General features: G+C 37.2%; 1 protein-coding gene across 1 annotated transcript in view; it reads left to right on the forward strand.

Annotated features, from left to right (window-relative positions):
- Positions 1-24,235, forward strand: part of CNBD1 (cyclic nucleotide binding domain containing 1) — an 89,846-nt gene that overhangs the window by 61,121 nt on the left and 4,490 nt on the right. The window contains exon 3 of the mRNA XM_086335859.1: positions 6,905-6,964. Coding sequence (XP_086191985.1) covers positions 6,905-6,964 — 60 coding nt within the window. The remainder of the gene's footprint in view (positions 1-6,904; positions 6,965-24,235) is intronic.

Raw genomic sequence — 24,235 nt, forward strand, 5'->3', positions numbered from 1 at the left:
ATATAAGAAAAAGTAGAGTTAGGTAGACAGCTTCTTAATCATGTTATGAGTTTCGTAATTTTGATGGTTATATTATGAGCATGTAGGAAAAGTCCTTGTTGATAGGAAATATTAAGGTATTTGAGAATGATGGGTGGGGTTGCTTAAAGAAAAAAACCTAGAAGTTTCAGTAATTATTTATATATTATAAATTTAAGAAACTAACCAATAGAATTAATGCTAATAATGCCATTCACTTACTAAGTTATGTTCAACTCTTTGCTATCCCATGGACTGTACTATGTCCGGCTCCCTTGTCCTTTACTATCTTACAGAGTTTGCTCAAATTCATGTCCATTGAATCAGTGATGCTCTCTAACCATCTCATCCTATGCCTCCTTCTTCTCCTTTTGCCTTCAATCTTTCCCAGCATCAGGGTCTTTTCCAAATAGTCAGCCCTTCACATCAAGTGGACAAAGTATTGGAGCTTCTGCTTCAGCATCGTTCCTTCCAATGAATATTAAGGGCTGCTTTCCTTTAGGATTGACTGGTTGGATCTCCTTGCAGTCCAGGGGACTCTCAAGGGTCTTCTCCAACATCACAGTTTGGAAGCACTGATTCTTCAGTGCTCAGCCTTCTTTATGGTCTAACTCTCATATCTGAACATGACTACTGGAAAAACCATAGCTTTGGCTATATGGACTTTCGTTGGCAAAGTAATGTCTCTGTTTTTTAAATATGCTGTCTAGGTTTGTCATGGCTTTTCTCCCAAGGAGCAAGTGTCTTCTAATTTTGTGACTGCAGTCACAATCTGCAGTGATTTTTGAGCCTAAGAAAATAAAATCTGTCATCGGTTTAACTTTTTCCCCTTCTATTTGCCATGAAGTGATGAGACCAAATGCCATGATCCTAGTTTTTTGAATGTTGAGTTTCAAGCCAGATTTTTCATTCTCCTCTTTTACCCTCATCAAGAGGTTCTTTAGTTCCTCTTCACTTTCTGCCATTATAGTGGTATCATCTGCATATCTCAGGTTGTCGTTATTTCTCCTAGCAATCTTGATTGCAGTTTGTGCTTCATCCAGTCCAACATTTCACGTGAGGTACTCTGCATAGAAGTTGAATAAGCAGGGTGACAATACAGAACTTTGTCGTACTCCTTTCCCAGTTTTGAACCAGTCAGTTGTTCCATGCCCAATTCTAACTGTTGCATCTTGACGCACATACACATTTCCCAGGAGATATAGCAATAAAACGGAACACTAAATTGAAAATAGCAAAGGATTTGAACAAACATATCACAGAATAAAACATGGTAGTGATCAATAAACAAGTGAAAAGTGTTCAGTATCGTTAATCAACAGAAAAATCCAATGTGAAACCACAATTGCATACTATTTTATATGTAGCAGGATGGCTAAAATTTAAAAATGAAAAAAAGAACATATAACTGAATATTTATATGGAAAAAATGAATAATAACCCTATTCTCATTCTATAAAAATAAAATCATCATCATCATCATTTAAGACAGATAAAGTAACCGTAAAACCTAGAACCATAAATCTAGAAGAAAGCATAGAAAAATGTGTTTAATGACCTGGATGTCATAGATTAGCACATAGCAAGATGAAAAGCAATTAGATTTTACAACCAGCTTCGAGAAATCTTTGCCATTTCCAACAAAGTTAAGAAGTATTTTTACTCCTAAGTATTTAACACAAAGGTCAATGAATACAAAAATATTTTTACAAGAATGTTCATAGTGTTTTAAGTCTTAATAATAAGAAATGAAAAACCCAAATATCCATCAACAGGAAAGCTAGTTAGCTATCTGTGATTCATTAAAACAATAGAAAACTGCTTGGTATAAAATAGACTGATACACATAAAGAATACACAAAAAAAATCTTATAGATATTATGCAAAGTGAATAAAACTAGAAGCAAAAAAGATGACATATTGTATGCTTTCATTTAGTAAAATAGTCAAAAATAACCTACAGCAGTAGAAGTCAGATAGCAATTGCCTCTGTGAAAAGGGGTTTGACTGAAAAGAAGATTGTTATAAGGAAAATTTCCAGGGTGAGAATTTGTTTTGGGTGGTGAAAGCTCATCAAACAGATAATGTAAGAAAAGTATGTTTTATAGTGTGTAATTTATTCTTCAATTTAAAAATAATTTGCTGAAGTTTCACTTATAAAGGGATTGGTTAGGGTGCAGTTTTAACTCACTTGTAGAGTTTATTGTTTATTAAATTCAGAGCATGGTTACACTGGCTTGGGGAGGATGACACCTCACCCACTGAACTAACAAAGGGAGGAAGGCAGGAAGGAAGGCAGGCAAGTAGACAGACAAAAGCACTTGATTTTTTGTTTCTCTTTTGTATAACTAACAAATATTTATTGAGCACCTGCTCTGTCCTCTATTCAGGCTTTGCAAATAGAGTGATAAATAAGTCAAATGACTCACTGCCTTCGCAAAGCTTCTAGTGGGGAGAAATGAATTAAGTGTACAATGTCAGATATTCCGCTTGAATGGAAGCAAGGAAGTCCAGACGGAGAAGACACTTGAGTAAGCTAAAAATGAACAATGAAGGAAGCCACTTAGAAATTTTTGACAAAAGATATTAATTTAAGAATTTATTTTGATAGTGCAGATAAATTATCTTTTACGTTATAGTTTTTATTTTGTTATTTTATGTAGAAATGGTATGAAAATAATGAAGATAAATATGATTTTTTAAATGTAATGTATCATTACTTTTATTTTTGAAAAAAATATAGTTTTGGCATCAGTGTAAGGACTGGAATTTAGGAGGATATTATTATCTAATACATAAACAAAATTATACTCTTACAAAACCAAATGATGCTATTAGGAAATTTTACAGTCACTTGTCAGAATTTCTTACACATAAGAGACGATCTAGGGTTTCCATTCCTTGCATATGTTTAGAGTGTCACCCCGGACTTCTGCTAATGCTGAACATCTGTGTTTTGTTTTCACTGAAAGATGTCTCATTTGGACTGCCAAAAGAGAAGGGGGTCATTAGTTATTCAATAATGTGAAGTTATCCAGCAGACTATCCCTGTATGAAGAATATTAATGTCAGTAGATTCATAGCCATTACGATTAATCCTAAGGATTGCTTCACACTGGGAATCATTATAGGCATAATTTCAAAGGAGAATGTCAAACTATCACACATCTCAAAATAAAAACAGAATCAGTTTTATATAGCATTTACTTTTTGGGAAACATTTTTAAGCTGATATTTTCTGAATACTAAAGTGAAAACATAAAGAATGAACAAGGTAGGTATTTATGTGTCTGCTGAATTCCCAAGATTCGAGTTATATTTGTGTAGCTTGTGTTCATGTATTTTAGTGAAAGATGAATACTTCATGTGACTGTGCTCTATTAATGTATTTATTTTATAAATTACAACAAGTTGTTATCCATCATGCTGAACAACTGGAAACTTTCAATTTTACTTGAAAGCCCATATTCCGGAAGAGAAACAAGCAGCTGTACAGTACACATCTTTAATATCCTTATTACTACATGAGAATGTATAAAACCAATTCATTATAATTTGAATTATTTTGATCATACATAAGCCAAAGGTACTATTACAGGTTTTGATATGAATAGTTGGAATAAGTGGTTCATTCTTTTTGCTGCTTAATGTATCTTTTAATATTCATGTTTGTGCTCTTCTAAAATGTATAAATATAATAGACATGCAAATATGTCTTTCTAAAATGCCAAAGTGACCTTTTATATTTGATAATTAAAGACTCTCTGGGAGACTATTAGTAAGATAGTTGGTGATTTTTTATATTTAGTAAGATAGTTGGTGATTTTTTATATTTAGGTACATATTATATAAGCTTTTATTCAATATATGTGTGTGCTGTAGGCTAAGTTGCTTCAGCTGTCTGACTCTTTGCGGCCCCATGGACTGTAGCTGGCCAGACTCCTCTGTCCATGGGATTTTCCGGGCCAGGATATTGGAGTGGCTTGCCATGCTCTCCATCAGGGGATCTTCCTGATCTAGGGACAGAACTCGCGACTCTTACATCTCCTGCATTGGCAGACGGGGGTCTTTAACACCAGCACCACCCTGGAAACCCTATGTAGATCTATATTCACTCACTACAGTCACACTTTGAATTTAAAAGTAATACAAACAAATAGCTGATATTCACAGAACAAATGGATTAATAACTTAGTGATACATAGCAGCATAGAGATCATGTTGACCAAATCTTTATTTTTAAAATGGAAACAATTCTGATTTCATCTTCCTGTTCCTTAGTATACTATAAAATGGAAGTTTTATTAAAACAAGAGAGTGCATGGAAAGATCGCACACATGCGCGTGTGTGTTCAGTGTCCCTTTATATAAATATAATTAAATTGCTTATATATTTGGTAATTATTCATTATAAGCTACCAGTAAAACTTTGTTTCAAGACACCGTTTGTCTTTGAAGATGTAACTCTGCTATACATGAGGTATTGCTCAAATAGGTTATCCCATATCTTTTACCATGTGTCTATTTGACCTCTACTATTATTTCCCAGCCCTCCAGTCATACATGTGCAAGGTTTGCATCACAAGTTGTTTTCAGTCACTCAGTCATGTCTGACTCTTTGCAGCATGGAGTGCAGCATTCCAGGCTTCCCTGTGCTTCACTATCTCTCAGAGTTTGCTCAAACTCATGTCCATTGAGGCAATGATGCCATTCAACTACTTCATCTTCTGTCACCCTCCCCTCCTTCTTCCCTCAGTCTTTGCCAGTATCAGTCTTTCCCAACGAGTTGGCCTTTGTATTAGGTGGCTGAAGTATTGGAGCTTCAGCTTCAGCATCAGTCCTCCCAGTGAAGATTCAAGTCTGTCACTGTTTCCTTTTTTCTCCATCTTTGCCATGAAGTGATGGAACTGGAGCCATGATCTTAGCTTTTTGAATGTTGAGGTTTAAGTCAGCTTTTGCACTCTTCTTTTTCATCTTCATTAAGAGGTTCCTTAGTTCTTCTTCACTTTCTGATACTAGGATTGTTTCATTTGCATATCTGAGATATTGATACTGCTTAATTCCAGTTTGTGATTCATCCAGCCTGGCACTTCACATGATGTACTCTACATAAAAGTTAAATAAGCAGGGTGATGATATATAGGCTTGAAGTACTCCTCTCCCAATACTGAACCAGTCCACTGTTCCTGGTCCAGTTCTAACTGTTGCTTCTTGACTTGCATACATATTTCTCAGGAGGCAGGTAAGGTGGTCTGGTATTCTTGTCTTTTTATGAATTTTTCACAGTTTCTTGTGATCCACACAATCAAAGACTTTAGTGTAGTCAATGAAGCAAAAGTAGATGTTTTTCTGGAATTCTCATGCTTTTTCTATGACCTGATCGATGTTGGCAGTTTAATCTGTGCTTTCTCTGCCTTTTCTAAACCCAGCTTGTACATCTGAAAGTTCTCAGTTCACATACTGGTGAAGCCTAGATTGAAGAATTCTGAGCATTACCTTTCTCACATGTGAAATGAATACAATTGTATGGTAGATGGAACATTTTTTGGCATTGTACTTCTTTGGGATTGAAATGAAATCTGACCTTTTGCAGTTCCATGGCCACTCCTGAATTTTCCAAATTTGCTGACACATTGAGTGCAGCACTTTCACAGCATCATCTTTTAGGATTTCAAATAGCTCAGCTGAAATTCTATCCCCTCCACTACTCTGTTCATCAAGGCCCAATTGACTTTACACAACAGGATGTCAGGCTCTAGGTGAATGATCACACCATCATGGTTATCTGGGTCATGAAGACCTTTTATGTACTCTGTGTATTCCTGCCACCTCTTAATATCTTCTGCTTATGTTAGGTACACGTAGTCTCTGTCCTTCATCGTGTCCATCTTTGCATAGAATGTTCCCTTGCTATCTCTAATTTTCTAAGAGATTTCTAGTCTTTCCCATTCTATGGTTTGCCTCTACTTTGCATTGTTCACTTAAGAATGATTTCTTTTCTCTCCTTGCTATTCTTTGAAACTCTACATTCAGATGGTTATTATATCTTTACTTTGCTCCTTTGCCTTTCACTTCTCTTCTTTTCTCAGATATTTGTAAGGCCTCCTCAGACAACTAATTTGTCTTGCTGCTGCTGGTGCTGCTAAGTCACTTCAGTCGTGTCTGACTCTGTGCGACCCCATAGATGGCAGCCCACCAGGCTCCCCCATCCCTGGGATTCTCCAGGCAAGAACACTGGAGTGGGTTGCCATTTCCTTCTCCAATGTATGAAAGTGAAAAGTGAAAGTGAAAGTGAAGTCGCTCAGTCGTGTCCGACTCTTCGTGACCCCATGGACTGCAGCCTACCAGGCTCCTTCATCCATGGGATTTTCCAGGCAAGAGTACTGGAGTAGGGTGCCATTGCCTTATTTGTCTTGTTACATTTCTTTTACTTGGGGACGTTTTGGTTACTTTCTCCTTTACAATGTTATAAACCTCTGTCCATAGTTTTTAAGCACTCTGTCTGTCAGGTGTAATCCCTTGAATCTATTTGTCCCTTCCATCATATAACATAATGGATTTGATTTAGGTCATACCTGAATGGCCTAGTGGTTTTCCCTACTTTCTTCAATAAGTCTGAATTTTGCAATAAGGGGTTCATAATCTGAGCCACAGTCAGTTTCTGGTCTTGTTTTTGCTGAGTGTATAGAGCTTCTCCATCTTAGGTTGCAAAGAATATAATCAATTTGATTTTGGTTTTGACCATCTGTCCACATGTAGAATTGTTTCTTGTGTTGTTGAAAGAGGGTGTTTGCTATGAGCATTACATTGAATCACCATACAAAGACTAAATAATTAAAAGAAATATTGGCTCATTTAATTAATCTAACCTTTTGTTTTTCTATAGGAGGACGTCAAAAAGGAATATTTGCAAAAGGAACAAAAGAGAGAATGGAAAAGTTTCAAGGTACAATACCATATATTGCAACAAATATTTAGGATAGCTATTTATTCTTCAAACTGCATTAAATTAGTAATAGCTTTTCCAGAGAGTATGAATATTAAAGAAAGTGAAATTTTTATTATAATAAATGGATGCTAAAGTATTTAGTAGAAATACTAAAATATCATTTGTTCTTATATATTAATACTGCTGTGTAAGAAACATATCAAATAAATTTGTGGTAATTTGTTTTTCTCTTAGAGGGAAGATTATGCATTTAGTACCTTCTGTGTGTTTAGATTATGTATGCTACATCATTTAACCCCAATAACTCCTGTGATTACTTTTCTTATTTTATGGAGGAGGAAACCAAAGACTGGAGGTTAAGGAAATGGTTCAAGAAACTTCCAGTGAAACAGCTTGGGTGAAACAACAAAAGAAGGAATGGAAAATTCAAGATAAAATGAGTTCCTTGAAATTTAATGTCTCTTTCTATGAGAGACATAGAAAGTAGCTTGCAAGTGAGATTAAAACTATATTTTGTAATATATGCATCAAAAGAAAAGCTGTTGACTCTAATGATCTCCATTTTGCTATGAGATTAATCCAAATTTTGTCACTTTGAAAAATTTACTGCCAGAATCATTATCACCATCACTGTCTCCACCATCATGTATCCAGTACCATTTGTAAGATACGCACAGTAGGTGAAGCAGCTGTAAATATTTCATTCATGTATATCACTAAATATTTGTATGTTTAAAAGCAAAAATGGTATAACTCTGAAGACTATATCACAACTGAGACACGTAAGCTCTGATTTGTGCAAAATAATCAAAAGGAACACAAAATAAGGTCCTAAGACAATGCACCACATTCTAGAGTAGCAAACTCTTTTTTTTTTATGGCTAACATAGTAGAGTGTTCTGTGAGATACCACATCATTGGTATGAAGTAAAAATGTCATACATTTAAATGGGACATTTTATTTTTCAAAAATGCTCCAGTAGACACCTCCAATAAACAGAAGGAAGGGTAAATGTTTTTCAAACAGTTCAATCCAACATAGGTAGGTGCTGCACAATGACAATATGACCTTAAGCCTAGAAAATGTCTTTTCTAGGTGTTGTAGTCGTGTGGGGTGGGGGAGTCTACCTAAGACTTAGAAGAGACAAGTGTGTCAGAAAGATTTTTCAAATATTTATTTCTGTTGAAGGAACAGTGAAACAAAGGGTAGAATGAATCCCTACATCAAAATACTACCTTCTATAACCACATGCAACAATGAAATATTTGAGCTGAATGACAGCTTGCTCTCGCCATGGTAAATTTCTAATTCAGTGTTCTAGATAAGCTATTCTTTCTAAGTTTGTGCATATTCTTGTCAATGAGCTTTGATTTTTCTCCCATTGGGAATTTTCATGGCTCCAAATATTATAATTTACCAAAAATATAAGGTTAAATCTATTACTGAAATATATAGTATTTTTTCTTTTAAATTCTAGTTCTTTCTAAAATAAAATTAGATCATGTCTATGCTCACACACAAAATAAAAATAAATAAATAAAGCTATTTTGATACTTTCCATTTTCCTTAAAGAAATTTAAATCTTAAAAAAAAAATAATTTGCATGTGATTTTGTAAGAATTTTGCCCCTACCAAAATCCTGTCTGCTGAACTTTCAATTCTCTAAAAGACCATTCTCTCTCTTTTCTAAAACACCTTTACCTGAGTTAATTTATAACTGCTAATTTTCAGCTTAACTACTACACTGTAATTTCAATAAGGGAAAGAGATTGACAGGCACAGTGCCTGTCACATAATGGGAACTTGATAATTATGAAAAATGAATGAATTATATACACACTAGCAGCAGATGCCTTTGCTATTGAAGTGATCTGGAATAAAGGGGACATAACTTTGTCAATGTCACCCCAAATCTATGATGAGGGAATCCTTGGAAAATCTGGGAGTTCAAAGTCCTTCATCCAAGCTATTTTTTTCTTTAATAATTTTCTTCTGTAGAAATATTGTTATTGTGAAACAAAACTCCATCTCAGATGAGACTTATACTCAGTCAAAGCTCAGATCAGGAGTTGAACCCAAAATCCCCCCCTTAGGAGTGGACTCAAATCCACTGTCTTCTAATTAAAACTGCTCACCTGGAGTCAAGACTTACTGAAGCCCAGGTTCTTTTGCCTCATCATAGAAACAATTCAGGATGAGGCAAAGGGATAGGTGGATAGAAAACAGTATAAAAAATTAGTATAGGAAGTTTGTAAAAAATACAAATGGGCAGGTAAGGGAACACAGTCCCAAGAACTAAGAAGGCTGCATTTATTTTCATCAAAGGAAACATGGGGAAGGAAGAAGACCACCTTCTTCCTCATTCTCTGCGAGGCATCAAGGTTTAAATCATTTGTTTCTCCTTTGACCCAATATGGTCTAACCAAAACTGTCATGGCACTGTTTAAATTATATGCATATTAGCAAAAAGGTGGTAACATGGTACTAAAAAACAGTAATTCATCTCAGATTTCTGTATAATGTCCCCTATCACCTAGATTCTTTCCCCTACATTTCTGACTTGGCTACATGCAAAAATTCTACTCTTCAAGGACCATTAACTCTTTGACTTCATGTAATAAGATTCACATCTCATATATATTGTTTTTAACAATTTAGGATTTTTAGATTTTATTTTATTGTGTTTTAAATATTAGGATTTTTTAAGTTTTTAAAGAATTTTTTAAGTATTAGGGTTTTTATTTTATTTTGTTGTGTTTTAACTATTAGGATTTGTGACTTGAGTGTGCCTGGCACCTGAATGTGCCTAGTCTTCCTTCAAGGTAGAGTAGATTATAGATTGGATTCTTTCCTTGAGTGTTTATTAGCCTACAACAGTCTCCCAAACTCGCTTAAAATTCATATTCTGTTTTTAACTCTCTAGTGAGATTTCTAACTATAATATTCAATTATTCTCTATGAAAATGATTCATAGAACTTCTAGCTGGATATGTAAGATGATAAGATTTATTAAATTTATTGTGGAAACAATTTAAGGAACGCTATTCACAGAGTTGTCCCTGAAGTTGTTGCTGTTTTCTCAAGTCCTTAAATATAGATTGCTTGCAAGTTCATCTGTCACAAGAATTCTTGTTAAACATGTGCTATTACTTAACATTTGATGATAGGTCCTGGCAAGATTTCTGTTACAGAGCCAAGGAGTAGTCATGGCTCACCTTGATTTCCTTTCTATATTGGAACTCCTATGTTGGGGGACTGTGTAATTTCCTTGGTTCTGAATCGCCACAGCAAAGATTTGAAACAGAGGATCAGTGTTACAGGTCGATTACAACTCAGTTGTATTCATCAAGGAAAGGATAAGACACCCTTGAGGGGTGAGGGCAAGCCAACCCCAAAGGAGAGGCCTCAATCTGTCTTGGCTTCCTCCTTTTATATGTTTGTCTCCTTCCTCCCTGAGCCTGATGCAAATTGGGCTGGCCAAGAAGGGGACGTCTTTGTTTCACAAGAGGTTATCACTCCAGTCCATGGATCTTCTTTTGTTCCATTTTCACGAGTTTTTCCTTTCTTCGTCTTTTACCCACTGCCATTTTCAACTCCTTTCTCCTATTTTAACTACCTAACACCTAGGCCTTAAAAAAAAAATTCTGTGACAATGGGAACATCAGATTTCATATTAATAGTTTATAGACCTCATACTTACACTAACAAGAAGAGACTGTGAACTATGCTTTCTAGCCCTATAGCTAGAAATGTATGTATTCTATATATTTTTGTTGTTGTTGAGTTATAAAACTGGAGCTAAAAACCAACTGGAAATTGTATGGACCAATGCATAGCTGTACACAATGGTGTGATTCATATTTTTTGGCCTTTTCATACTGAAAAGAGATGAATCACAAACTGGAATCAAGATTGCTAGGCAATATCAACAACCTCAGATATGCAGATGATATCACTTTAATGGCAGAAAGTGACGAGGAACTAAAGAACCTCTTCATAAGGGTAAAAGAGAAAAGTGAAAAAGCTGGCTGGAAGTTCAACATTCAAAAAATTAAGATCATGGCATCCAGTCCCATCGCTTCATGGCAAATAGAAGGGGAAAAAGTCAAAGTGATGACTGATTTGATTTTCTTGGGCTTCAGAATCACTGCAGATGGTGACCACAGTCATGAAATGAAAAGACTCTTGCTCCTTGGAAGGAAAGTTATGACAAAGCTAGACAGCATATTAAAAAGCAGAGATGCCACTTTGTCAACAAAGGTCTGTCCAGTCAAAGCTATGGTTTTCTAGTAGTCATGTATGAATGTGAGAGATGGATCATAAAGAAGACTGAGCACCAAAGAACTGATGCTTTTGAACTGTGGTGTTGGAGAAGACTCTTGAGAGTCCCTTTGACTGCAAGGATATCTAACCAGTCAATCCTAAAGGAAATCAGTCCTGAATATTCACTGGAAGGACTGTCATTGAAGCTGAAGCTCCAAAACTTTAGCCATCTGATGTGAAAAGCCAACACCTTGGAAAAGACCTTGATGCTGGGAAAGACTTAAGGTAAAGGAGGAGTAGGTGGCAGAGAATGAGATGGTTAGTTAGCATCACTGACACAACAGACATGAATTTGAGCAAACTCTGGGACATATGGAGGACAGAGGTGTGGTACAGTCCACCGGGTCCCAAAGAGATAGACACACCTTAGTGACTGAATGACAACACTGCTGCTGCTGCCGCTGCTAAGTCGCTTCAGTCGTGTCCAACTTTGTGCGACCCCAGAAACGGCAGCCCACCAGGCTCCCCAGTCCCTGGGATTCTCCAGGCAAGAACACTGGAGTGGGGTGCCATTGCCTTCTCCGAATGACAACACAATGGTGTGTTAATCAATGTTAAGTAAACTATTCCTCTCCCTCTCAAAACAAAGAAACAAAAACTGTTTTCATGGTGCAAATAATCTCGTCATAGCCAATTTCCAGCTCCAAACATGATGTCACTGTTCATGCAGTTGGAAAGAGATGTACCCATTTGACTCTCATGGGACAGGAACTGGCCCTAACACATGAGAAGTTCCTGATGTGTGTGAGATTTGGTGCTTGTGAGGTCGAAATTACCAGGCAGTCAGTATAGGACTCTATAGGACCTCTGAGTCTTGTTTTCAATGAATATCTCGATCCATTAATCTAAAGCTATACCCTTTGTCCAGAATTCCTGGAATTTGGGTCTGATAAATTATCAGCACTCAGATCTAGGGAAGAGCAGCAACAGTTAGAACTGGACATGGAACAACAGACTGGTTCCAAATAGGAAAAGGAGTATGTCAAGACTGTATATTGTCACCCTGCTTATTTAACTTCTATGCAGAGTACATCATGAGAAACGCTGGGCTGGAAGAAGCACAAGCTGGAATCAAGATTGCTGGGAGAAATATCAATAACCTCAGATATGCAGATGACACCACCCTTATGGCAGAAAGTGAAGAGGAACTCAAAAGCCTCTTGATGAAAGTGAAAGTGGAGAGTGAAAAAGTTGGCTTAAAGTTCAACATTCAGAAAACGAAGATCATGGCATCTGGTCCCATCACTTCATGGGAAATAGATGCGGAAACAGTGGAAACAGTGTCAGACTTTATTTTTTGTGTTCCAAAATCACTGCAGATGGTGACTGCAGCCATGAAATTAAAAGACGCTTACTCCTTGGAAGGAAAGTTATGACCAACCTAGATAGCATATTCAAAAGTAGAGACATTACTTTGCCAACAAAGGTCCGTCTAGTCAAGGCTATGGTTTTTCCTGTGGTCATGCATGGATGTGAGAGTGGACTGTGAAGAAAGCTGAGCACCGAAGAATTGATGCTTTTGAACTGTGGTGTTGGAGAAGACTCTTGAGAATCCCTTGAACTGCAAGGAGATCCAACCAGTCCATTCTGAAGGAGATCAGCCCTGGGATTTCTTTGGAAGGAATGATGCTAAAGCTGAAACTCCAGTACTTTGGCCACCTCATGCGAAGGGTTGACTCACTGGAAAAGACTCTGATGCTGGGAGGGATTGGGGGCAGGAGGAGAAGGGGATGACAGAGGACGAGATGGCTGGATGGCATCACTGACGATGCACGTGAGTCTGAGTGAACTCCGGGAGTTGGTGTTGGACAGGGAGGCCTGGCGCGCTGCAATTCATGGGGTCACAAAATGTTGGACATGACTGAGCAACTGAACTGAAGTGAACTGAGCAATTAATTTCTGTTCCATATGCCTGAGGGAAAAACTACTGATGATCATTAATCTTTAACCCACATACCTGGTCCATTGTAAAATGGACAGGGGTCATGAACAAGGGTGGAGGTTAATCTGAAGATCAAGAGAAGCCATAAGGATGTTAAGTTAAACATTATGACCTTTATACTGATTATTGTTTAGTGGCTTCAGTCCTGTCCAACTCTTTGGCGACCCCACGCACTGCAGCCTGCCAGGCTCCTGTCCACAGGATTCTCCAGGCAAGAATACTGGAATGGGCTGCCATTTCTTTCTCCAAACTGACTGATTAGAAATGACATATTTTAAGAACAGGAGCCAACCAAAACTGTACAGATTAAAACTGGTAAGGATATAAACTGCTCTAAGACCCACCTTTGGGGGACTCTTTATCCCCACTCAGTGTCTATGCTGAGAGCTTTGTACTTTCCTTTTCTTTAATACATTCTATTTATTTGCTACTGTGTTTGTGAGGTTCCCATTTAACTTACACAAATCTGACTTAAACACTAGGTCCAGGAAGGTGGCTTTAAGAATTTCCAGAGAGTAAAGAAAGTGATAATGAGAAAAGGAGCCATTCTACCTAGACTGGGTGAGTCATTCTGTTAGGGGAAGCACACTGATTGAAACTGCCCACCCTGGCCAGGCACTATAGTAACCATTTGCATGACTTGTTTTATGATGGAGATTTCCGAGTGTTAGACAAGAATCCAGTTTCCGGCTGGGAAGGGGTCCGCCTTCCTGCAACAATTCTACCCCACCTCCTGAGAGGTAAGGTAGCCACTAAACACTATTATGGAAGATCAAGTGAAATGTAGAAATTTGGGGAATAATTGTTTATATACTGAAATATTATTTTCTAAGTGTTTTATACATGTGTATCCCTCTTTTTTTTTAATTTAAGGGACTCATGAATAGAAACAATAAAATACAGAATAGCATTAAATGCATATGAAAATAATAAATACTTAAAGTAAACTTGAATATAGAAGTGAGAAAAGAATAATTTGACAGATTACTTTCTAATGCCTTTTCAGTTTTCAATTTTAGATTTAAAATATTGAATCCTTCAGTAGTTTGAAATAAAAATGATATAATAACAATTCCAACTTATGTACTTCACTCAAATTTATTCTCAGGATAGAGATTTGCATTTTGTTTTGTTTTGTTTTGGTTTGGTTAATTTTCAATTTATTTTCAAAAGGTAATTTTGAAATTATTTTGTTCTATTTGGAATAAATAATAAAATGTTAATAATTATGAATTGAAATAGAACTGTGAGTCAGAGCAGAAATCTAAAGTAAATGACCTAAAGTAGATGAAACACTACAAAAATTAGAATAAAATTGCATTTCAAAATATCTGGAATAATGGCTCCTTATTAGATTTTAAGCTGTGTTTAAATTTTTAACGTAAATATTCAATAGGTTGCAGAAATAGTAGTCCAAGTCATGGTCTTTGGTCCACAAGTATAATTTACACGGGTTAAGTGGTTTTATACATTTTGGGAAAGCGGTGCAGTGGACAGGAGCTGTAGCGCCATTTCAGTGGACATAGTAAATTATTAATGGTGTTGGTTACAGTTGTTTAGACTTTTTAAAATCAATCTTTATAGTTCACAAGCATTTCAGATTAATCAAAGACTATTAATGCTTATTGCTTTCAATAAGAGACACAATGGACACAATTTAGTATATTCCAAATTGTACCAAAAAAAAACACAACTCAAAAAACCCCAAAAAGTTACTCCCCAAAATACAAAGAAAGTGCAAAAATTTCTCACTCATTTATGTTATAACTAATGTAAATTTTTTCCTGTCTGTAAGTCCAGAGCCAAAAAATGTATAATTCTGTAGGGAGAAAATTTCATGTAAATGTCAGTGTTCAAATGCCCTACTTGCATATGTATTTTTGATAATTGACACATATTTAAATCAGCATTTGCCCTAGTTCTTTGACCCCTAACATTGTATCTATACTACATCTCTTCAAGCAAAATTAAATATCACTTATTCTTCTCTTTTCTAGGTTATATTTCATTAGTTCCTTCAATTCCCTTCATAAATGCTGTTTCTTTTAATTATTGTGTTGCTCTCTTCTGGACCCTAAATGATTACCATGAGATTACAAAATTAAATTTCACTTGTTATGCCTAAGTCTTTAAGTATCAAATTATCATATTAATTGACCTGTTACCTCAGGCTAGTCTTCATGACTAATACGGAATATGTTATTAAGAAGTGAAAATATTTTTCTTTTGCTATTATACCAAAGTTTATCTTTTTATTGTAAAATCGATATTTTCTTATTCTTCCCATTGAAATTATTATTAAAGGAAATATTAACCATTAATTCTCTGAACTGTGTTTAAAGCTTTTAAAAGGAGAATTGAAGCTTTTTTTTTTTTTTAACACCCCTTGCTCAACTTTTTTTGAGAACATTGTCTCATTATCTGACATTTTACTTCTGTTCATTTCCTGCTGTAGATTTTAGATTTCTTGAAGATCTCTTGTTTACATATGTATGTCCAGAACTAAGCACAGAATGGCATATAGGGAAGACTTCAGTAAGCATTAGTTAAATGATGAAAGTTGATATCTGGATAATCAAAATCTTATGAAATGTTAAAAAAAAAAAAGAAAGAAAGAAAATAGCAAGGTATAAACAGTCACTTCTTTTATGGATCTTCTGGATCACTTTTATGGGAGATACATAATTATAGAAATATGGACACAAGTGTATGCATAATGTGTGAGAAGTTCTCTAAAGGATGCTGCAAAGGAAAAGAAATAGGCAGATGAGATAGAAAAAAGGTACATCTAACAGTGTTTTCTTTGACTTCATGGAATTTGCTTTATTATCTTGTTGAAGACTAAACCTAAAATCCTAGTTATATTAAGATAATTTGTTATTTTTGATGCAATTCCATTTAGCACTTTTTATATCTAGTTTCTATTGAGGTGAAAATCACATAACTTAAAATTAAATATTTTAAAGAGAACAATTCAGTGGGATTTAGTACATTCATAATATTGATATTATGCAGCCACAATTTCTAAATTATTTTCAACATCTCAAAAGGAAACCTCATATCTACCAAGCAGTTATATCCCCAATCTCCTCTTTCTCCTATCCTCCAGCAGTCACTCATTTGCTTTCTGTCTCTATGAATTAACATTATTTTCAGTAAGTAGAATCATACAGTATGTAACCTTTTCTCTGGCTTCTTTCACTTAGCACAGTGTTTTTGAGCTTCATCCAAATTGTAACATGCCCTCCATTATTATGCCTGAACCACTTGCATGTAGGTATCACAGCATTTTTGTTCATTCATCTGTTTTTTTCTTCCAGTTTTAACTTACATATAATTGACATACGCCGCCGTATAAGTTTAAGGTGTACAGAATAATGATTTGACTTCATACATCATGAAATGATTTCAGTATGTTTAGTGAATATCATCTCACTATAGATGAGCAGAATGGTGTTAAGATTAGTGTATTTTTTGAGACTTTCCTTATTTATTGAGGTAGATATCTGTCACTCTAAATTTCCCTTTTAGAACTATTTTTGCTGCATCCCATATATGTATATACCAACATATATGGGATGTGTGTATATGTGTGTCCATTTTCACTTATATCCAGGTTTTTTTTTTTTTAATCTTCCGATTTCTTCAATGGCTCATTCTTTGTTTAATAGTGTGTTGTTTACCCTCCATGCGCTTATGCTTTTTGTAGTTTTCTTATTGTACCTAATTTCTAGTTTCATAGCATTGTGATTGGAAAAGATTGTTGATATCATTTCAATTTTCTTAAATTTACTGAACCTTTTTTGTGATCGAGTATGTGATCATATGGGTATATGATCTATGCTTGCTAGCATGTGAGCCTGGAGAATGTTTCACATTCACTCAAAAAGAATATGCATTCTGCTACTTTGGACTGGAATGTTTTTATATATATATACATACTTCTATGAAAAAAGCATGCATTAGTCACTCAGTCATGTCCAATTCTTTGTGACCCCAAGAACTGTAGCCCACCAGGTTTGCTGTCCATAGAATTCTCTAGGTAAGGATGCTGGAGAGGGTAGCCATTGCCCTCTCTAGGGGATCTTTCTGAACCAGGGATTAAACCCAGGTTTCCCACATTGCAGGCAGATTCTTTACCATCTGAGCCACCAGGGAAGTCCTTATACATACAGATATGAGAGCTGGACCATTAAGAAGGCTTAACACCAAATGCTTTTGAATTGTGATGCTGGGGTATACTCTCACAGTCCCATGGACAGCAAGGAGAACAAACCAGTCTATCCTAAAGGAAATCAAAGCTGAATATTCATTGGAAGGACTGATGCTGAAACTGAAGCTCCAATACTTGACCACCTGAAGTAAAGAGCCAATTCATTGAATAAGACCCTGATGCTGGGAAAGATTGAAGGCAGGAGGAGAAAAGGGCAACAGAGGATGAGATGGTTGGATGGCATCATTGACTCAATGGACACGAATTTGAGTAAACTCTGGGAGATAATGAAGGACAGGGAAACCTGGCATGCTGTAGGCCATGGGACTGCAAAGAGTCGGTTTCGACCGAGCAACTGAACAACAAATATATATATATTCCAGCTGGATGATATATTAATTAATGTAAATGGCATGCTAAAATTACCTAAAATTGTGTTACTATCAATTTAAATCTCTTAATATTTGTTTTATGTACTTAAATTTTCCTATGTTGAGTGCATATATGTCTACAAGTATTATATCTTCCTGTTTGATCAGTACCTTGATCATTAGGTTCAGACAGTAAAGAATTCACCTGCAATGTAGGAGATCTGGGTTGAGTCTCTGGGTTGGGAACATTCCCTGCGGAAGGAAATGACAACCTATTCCAGTATTCTTGCCTGGACAATTCCTAGGACAGAAAATTATAGTCTATGTCTAGTGGGGCATGGGCTGCTTTGGAGAGTCTTGGCTGACCACCAGTAGATTGGATAGGTAGAATCAGAAATGGCATCCCCTTCCAGCATCAAGCCAGTTAGATAAAATTGCATGCACACATGCTATGCATACTAAGTTGCTTCAGTCGTGTCCAACTCTGCAACCCATGGACTGTAGCCCGCCAGGCTCCTCTGTCCATGGGATTCTTCAGGCAAGAATACTGGAGTGGGTTGCTATGTCCTTCTCCAGAGGATATTCCTGACCCAGGGATTGAACCAGCATCTCTTGTGTCTCCTGCATTGGCAGACAGGTACTTACCACTAGTATCAAATGAAAACTGGCACTTACCAGCTTCTCTGTACCCAGAGTGAATTCCAACAGATCCCTGCTCCTTGGGCACATACTCTGTAATTATTCAGTGAATCTCCTTATGTATGCATGCTGCTGTGTGCTGTGTGCGTTAGTTGCTCAGTCGTGTCTGACTCTGCGCAACAATATGGACTGTAGTCTGCCAGGCTCCTCTGTCCACGGGATTCTCCAGGCAAGAATACTGGAGTGGGTTGCCATTTCCTTCTCCAGGGGATCTTCCCAACCCAGAAATCAAACCCAGGTCTCCTGCATTGCAGGCAGATTCTTTACCGACTGAGCTATGAGGGAAGCCCTCTAAACACGCTAAGTTGCTTCAGTTGTATCCAGCTCTGTGAGACCCTAAGGACTGTACCCTCTGGGCTCCTCTGTCCATGGGCTTCTCCCAGGAAGTATACTCCAGTAGGTTGCCATGCCGTCCTCCAGGGGATCTTTCCGAACCTGGGATCGAACCCACACTTCTTACATCTCCTGCATTGACAGGTGGGTTCTTTACCACTGGTGCCGCCTAGTAAGCCCCTCCTTATGAACGACCCAGGCACTTTTCAGAACGTTGCCTCTGTACTGGAATTCATAGAGAGTTTTTGCACTTGCCCTTTAAGAGTGGAGTCTCAGTTTTCTATAGCCTCCCCAGTAGTCAGGGTCACACAAGTACCATTGATTTTCAAAGCCAGATATTGTGGGAGATCATTTTCCCAGTGCAGATCCCTTGGCCTGGGGAGTCTGGTCTGGGGCTTGAATCTCTCATTCCTCAGAGGCAACCTTCAAGGCTGTGATATCCTTTCTGCCTAGAGGTCACAATACTGACAGTGTGGTTCATGGCCAGACCATGCCCCCCACTCCCTACCCATCTCACTGTGGCATGTCCTTTTTATTTTCAGTTGTGGAACATATTTTCTAGTTGACTTCAAGTGATTCTCAGAGATAGTTGCAGCATAAGTAGTTGGAATTTTGGTGTGTTCATGGGAGGAGGTGAGTCCAGGGTCTTCCTACACCACCATCTTTTCCTACGCCTCTTTGTAACACTTCATAAATGTGAAAGATGCTCACTATCATGAAACTTTACCTTTCAGAGCTTAACATTTATTTGATCTCAATATATAATGTGGAACTTGTAGAGCAGTAGCATAATATAACTCAGAGTATCCTAAGGGAAGTAGTTGTAATTCACTTGTTTTTCTCTTTTGTATGGAAAAAAGTGGAAGGAGCTTTAATGTTAATTTTGTGCAGTATGCATTGTAATGTCTTATCTTGAATATATACAGCTCTGTGAGTTTTCCTTAATTCTCAATTTCCATGACTCTAAACATAATGATAAATATTCAGATCACTGTAATCCAACGGTTGTTTTAAACAGCGGCTAATAATATAGCATCTGTCTAAATCCCACCAGTCCATTCTGAAGGAGATCAGCCCTGGGATTTCTTTGGAAGGAATGATGCTAAAGCTGAAATTCCAGTACTTTGGCCACCTCATGTGAAGAGTTGACTCATTGGAAAAGACTCTGATGCTGGGAGGGATTGGGGGCAGGAGGAGAAGGGGACGATGGAGGATGAGATGGCTGGATGGCATCACTGACTAGATGGACATGAGTCTGAGTGAACTCTGGGAGTTGGTGATGGACAGGGAGGCCTGGCGTGCTGCGATTCATGGGGTCGCAAAGAGTCGGACACGACTGAACGACTGAACTGAACTGAACTGAAATTTTACATAGACCAATTGCGTATGTTATATGCAAGGCTAGTGTCCATTTATCAGTGATAGGAAGATAAAAAGTTCAAGAATTGAGCAGTGGGGCTGAAGAGCTAAATCAGTTTCAGGTAGAAGGCCACACTATGTTCAGTGGAGAACATATTGTCATGAGTCCTGAAGTGTGAAGACAGCACATCATAAGGTCCGTGTAGGGATTGCAGGTCCATGTGGGGATTCAATGTGTCAGCATTTCTTGTTTGTTTAGTTGCTTGCTTTGAATTTAGAGATACAGACCGACATAGATTATGAAGCAACAAATTGATAAATAATTATATATAAAGCAAGATTCAGCATGTAGAAGGCTAAGCCAGGCCACAAACTGAATCTATTGATAGGCACACATTGCAGTTTAGAAGTCAAGCTTCCTACCCAAGCAAAGGGCAGGAAAGTATGTTACTGGCATAAAAACTGATAAATAAATGGAACAGCCTAGAGAGCTCCAACTTAAGCCCACATGCTGCTGCTAAGTTGCTTCAGTCATGTCCGACTCTGTGTGACCCCATAGACGGCAGCCCACCAGGCTCCCCTGTCCCTGGGATTCTCCAGGCAAGAACACTGGAGTGGGTTGCCATTTCCTTCTCCAATGCATGAAAGTAAAAAGTGAAAGTGAAGTCGCTCAGTCGTGTCTGACTCTTCTCAACCCCATAGACTGCAGCCTACCAGGCTCCTCGGTCCATGGGATTTTCCAGGCAAGAGTACTGGAGTGGGGGGCCATTGCATCGGGGGAAACATTCGTCACCTGAGTGCCTGTGCACGACCCTGAGTATTTCCTGACCACAATAAGACCAACACAAACATAAAACTGAGATGTTCTTTCCAAGCATCACCACACCAGAATAATAGCCTCCTCTAAGCCACATAGACAGGGTCAAATAATTTATAGCAAAGGAGCCAAAAGTATGTAATGGAAGAAAACGTAGGATAAGTTCCTTGATGCTAGTTTGGCAATACTTTTTTTGGATTTGATACCAAAAGCCAAGACAACAAAAGCAAAAATAAACCAGAAATAGAAATTTAGAAACCAATTAGAAAACTTCTTCACAGAAAAGAAACTATCAACAAAATGATAAATCAACCTCTACAATAGGAAAAATGTTTGCAAATCCAATAATTTTTATAATAGTAAGTTTGTACATGTAAGAAAGATGTGTAAAAAATTTACAAACATCTTTTGAAGAACATGTTTATTTTTATTGACACAAACAGATATATAGGTATATACAGATGTCTCTGGGTATAATATGCATGCATTCTGTGTATTCTTGTCTTGAATGTGATACATTTATTGATTCTTTGACTCTTGTATTTCAAAGATAAAAACACAAGCTAAGTTTTTAAGTAAACTATTCAATTTCCTGAGAAACAATTTGCCATCTGATGATCACTGATTTTTTTCCCCATCTTTCGTGACATGAACTTAACGTTGTTCTTGAGAATCTAATCCCAACAACTGCCTTGCTCTCCTTGTCTTTCCCTTATCATTTGCAAGTGAAACTGGTTGTCAAAGTGTCAAAGCTGGACTATGTTTCTGATGTTGAGCTTGCCCATTTCTCAACTGCTGCTTTTGATAAAAGATGTAATCATCTGGGAAATATAAATGCAGTTTGTGGAGAAAGCTGAGTCTTTCTCAGAATGAGTGTTTAATGGGTCAAGTTCTGTCATCAGAAACTCACAGACAATTCACACTGGGATACATGTGCAAGAGTGTGGGGATACGCAGATGGACTTTACGCTTTGTGTTTAGCTTGGCAGTCTTTGTCCTTACTGCTTGTTGCATCATTTTATAACAATAACATCTTCTTCCAAGATTCCCATGACTATATTTTTAATAGAAAAACCTGGTTTTTATAAAATTTGAGAAAAGGAGTTTAGCTAGGGAGGCTGTGTTACAAACCTTTTGCCCATTTTCAAACCAAGCGATAAATTTAAAAAGCCCTGTGTCTAATGTAAACCTGAAATGAAGAGGTGCTGAAAAGTATTGAAATTAATTTTCCAGTGCAATGGGAAAAATTCAAGTTCTGTAATATCAGCTTCTGCATTTTATCTTTTAGCTCTCCCAAATTTCTCTCTCTCTTTTTTTTTTCCTCTCTCTTTCTATCTCTTTTTTCCTCTCTCATGACAAAAGATATGCTTTAACTTACTGTCCACTAAGCTCCTTATTTCCAGTTCCTTTCTGAGCTTTGTTGCTAAACATGCTCATGGTATCCAGATAAAGAAAAGTCCTGTAAGAGAGAACGAGGATCTGTTATATTCTACAGGGGTGAAACTTGAAGACGTTATGCTAAGTGAAATGAGCTAGACATAAAAGTGCAAATATGATTCCACCTACAGGAGGTACCTAGAATAGCCAAATTCCATCTTAATTTACAAAGGCAGAAGGTAGGGTAGCAGTTATCTGGAGCTCGGGGGTGAGTAGAGTGGGGAGTTTCTGTTTTGTGGATGCAGAATTTCAGTTTGGGATGATGAAAACCTTTTGGAGATGAACAGTGGCGATAGTTACAAAACAATGTGAATGTAGCTGAGGCCACCGAACTGTATGTCTCTAAAGGGTTAAAATGGTGTTTTATGCATATTATATTACATTGAAGAGACAGAGAGAGAGAACAAAAGCATAAGACAAATGAATACATTTTAGACCATATTTGAATTCCCTAATTTTGGAGAAAGAAAATTTTAGTTTTCCATTTTATCTGTTTTTGACAATTAAAACTTAATAGCTTAAATTGAACATACAGTTAATACAGTATATTACCAAATCTAATATAACAGCAATAAAACTCAACAAAGCCTAACTCTGACTTTTCTTAAGACTTGGCCCTCTAAAAAGTGTACTCCTAACAAAGTAAATTAGTAAGAATAAAATAAAAGTTACTAGCATCTATTTTTTTTTCAACTTTCAACTATTGTGTTTATAGTGGAGATTTAATGGGAAAATATTCATCATGAATCCAGAGAATATACAGAGAATAGTTTCCACGTGGTTGGTGGAAACTGAAAGTGCAGAGGGGTGTCTGAAGAGCTTCTCTAAAATGTCACAAGTGAAATCATTTTATATGCTCTGTGAGAGGGAAGACGTGTGCTATCTCCCCAACAGTGCCAAGCGAGGCGACCTGCTTCAGAGAGAGTAACTGCGTGGTAGACCCGGGGAGAGTGGGCCCCAGACACCGGTGTCTCACAAGTGATGGGGTCAGCCCGGGTTAAAGGGCATCTGTGTGTGCTTCAAGTGCTCAGTCGTGTCTGACTCTTTTTGACCCCGTGGACTGCAGCCCACCAGGCTCCACCGTCAATGGAATTTTCCAGGCAAGAGTACGAGAGTGGGTTGCCATTTCCTACATCACGAGATCTTCTCAGTCCACGGACTGAACCCGGGTCGCCCGTGTCTCCTGCATTGTCAAGCATGGGTTCTTTACCACTGTGCCATCTCGGGTGGGCTCAAAGCAGAGCATGTCATTAGTGACCATGAACACAGAACACAGCTTCCCCTTCGAAGGCATGAACTACATTAGACTCATGACATTTGCACTATTCTGAAAAGAATGGAAAGGATATCAAGAGTAACTGAATTCAATTTCCTGTAAGCCCTGGGTAAATTTTTCAAAGTAGATTAAATTTATTTTAGAAAAATCAAAGATTTGCTACTTTTTTGTGCTGCATGATAGGGTAAATTTTAGGACCATTGAATGAGTTTACTTTTTCCTGAAAAAAAAAAAAAATCTGCTACTAATTTATGCTATATCTTAATACCAATGGAGATGTAACTATACTTGAGGAATAGGTTTGCTTTATTCAGAAATGTAAGCCATGAAACTTACAAAATATCATTTTAACTTAGTTGCCTATGAAGTCAAATATGTTTGGTGCCAAGGTGCACCAACTTCTATTAAGAGTTCTCATTTTGTTATTATTTTTGTGTTCTATGAATTGTGCCCTTACCTGGCTTTATTGGTCTTCTTTGCTTTTATTTCATCTTCTA

Source organism: Bos grunniens, chromosome 14, assembly GCF_055505025.1.
Source record: "Bos grunniens cultivar Pamir isolate PY7600 chromosome 14, Bosgru_T2T1.0, whole genome shotgun sequence".
NCBI lineage: Eukaryota > Metazoa > Chordata > Mammalia > Artiodactyla > Bovidae > Bos > Bos grunniens.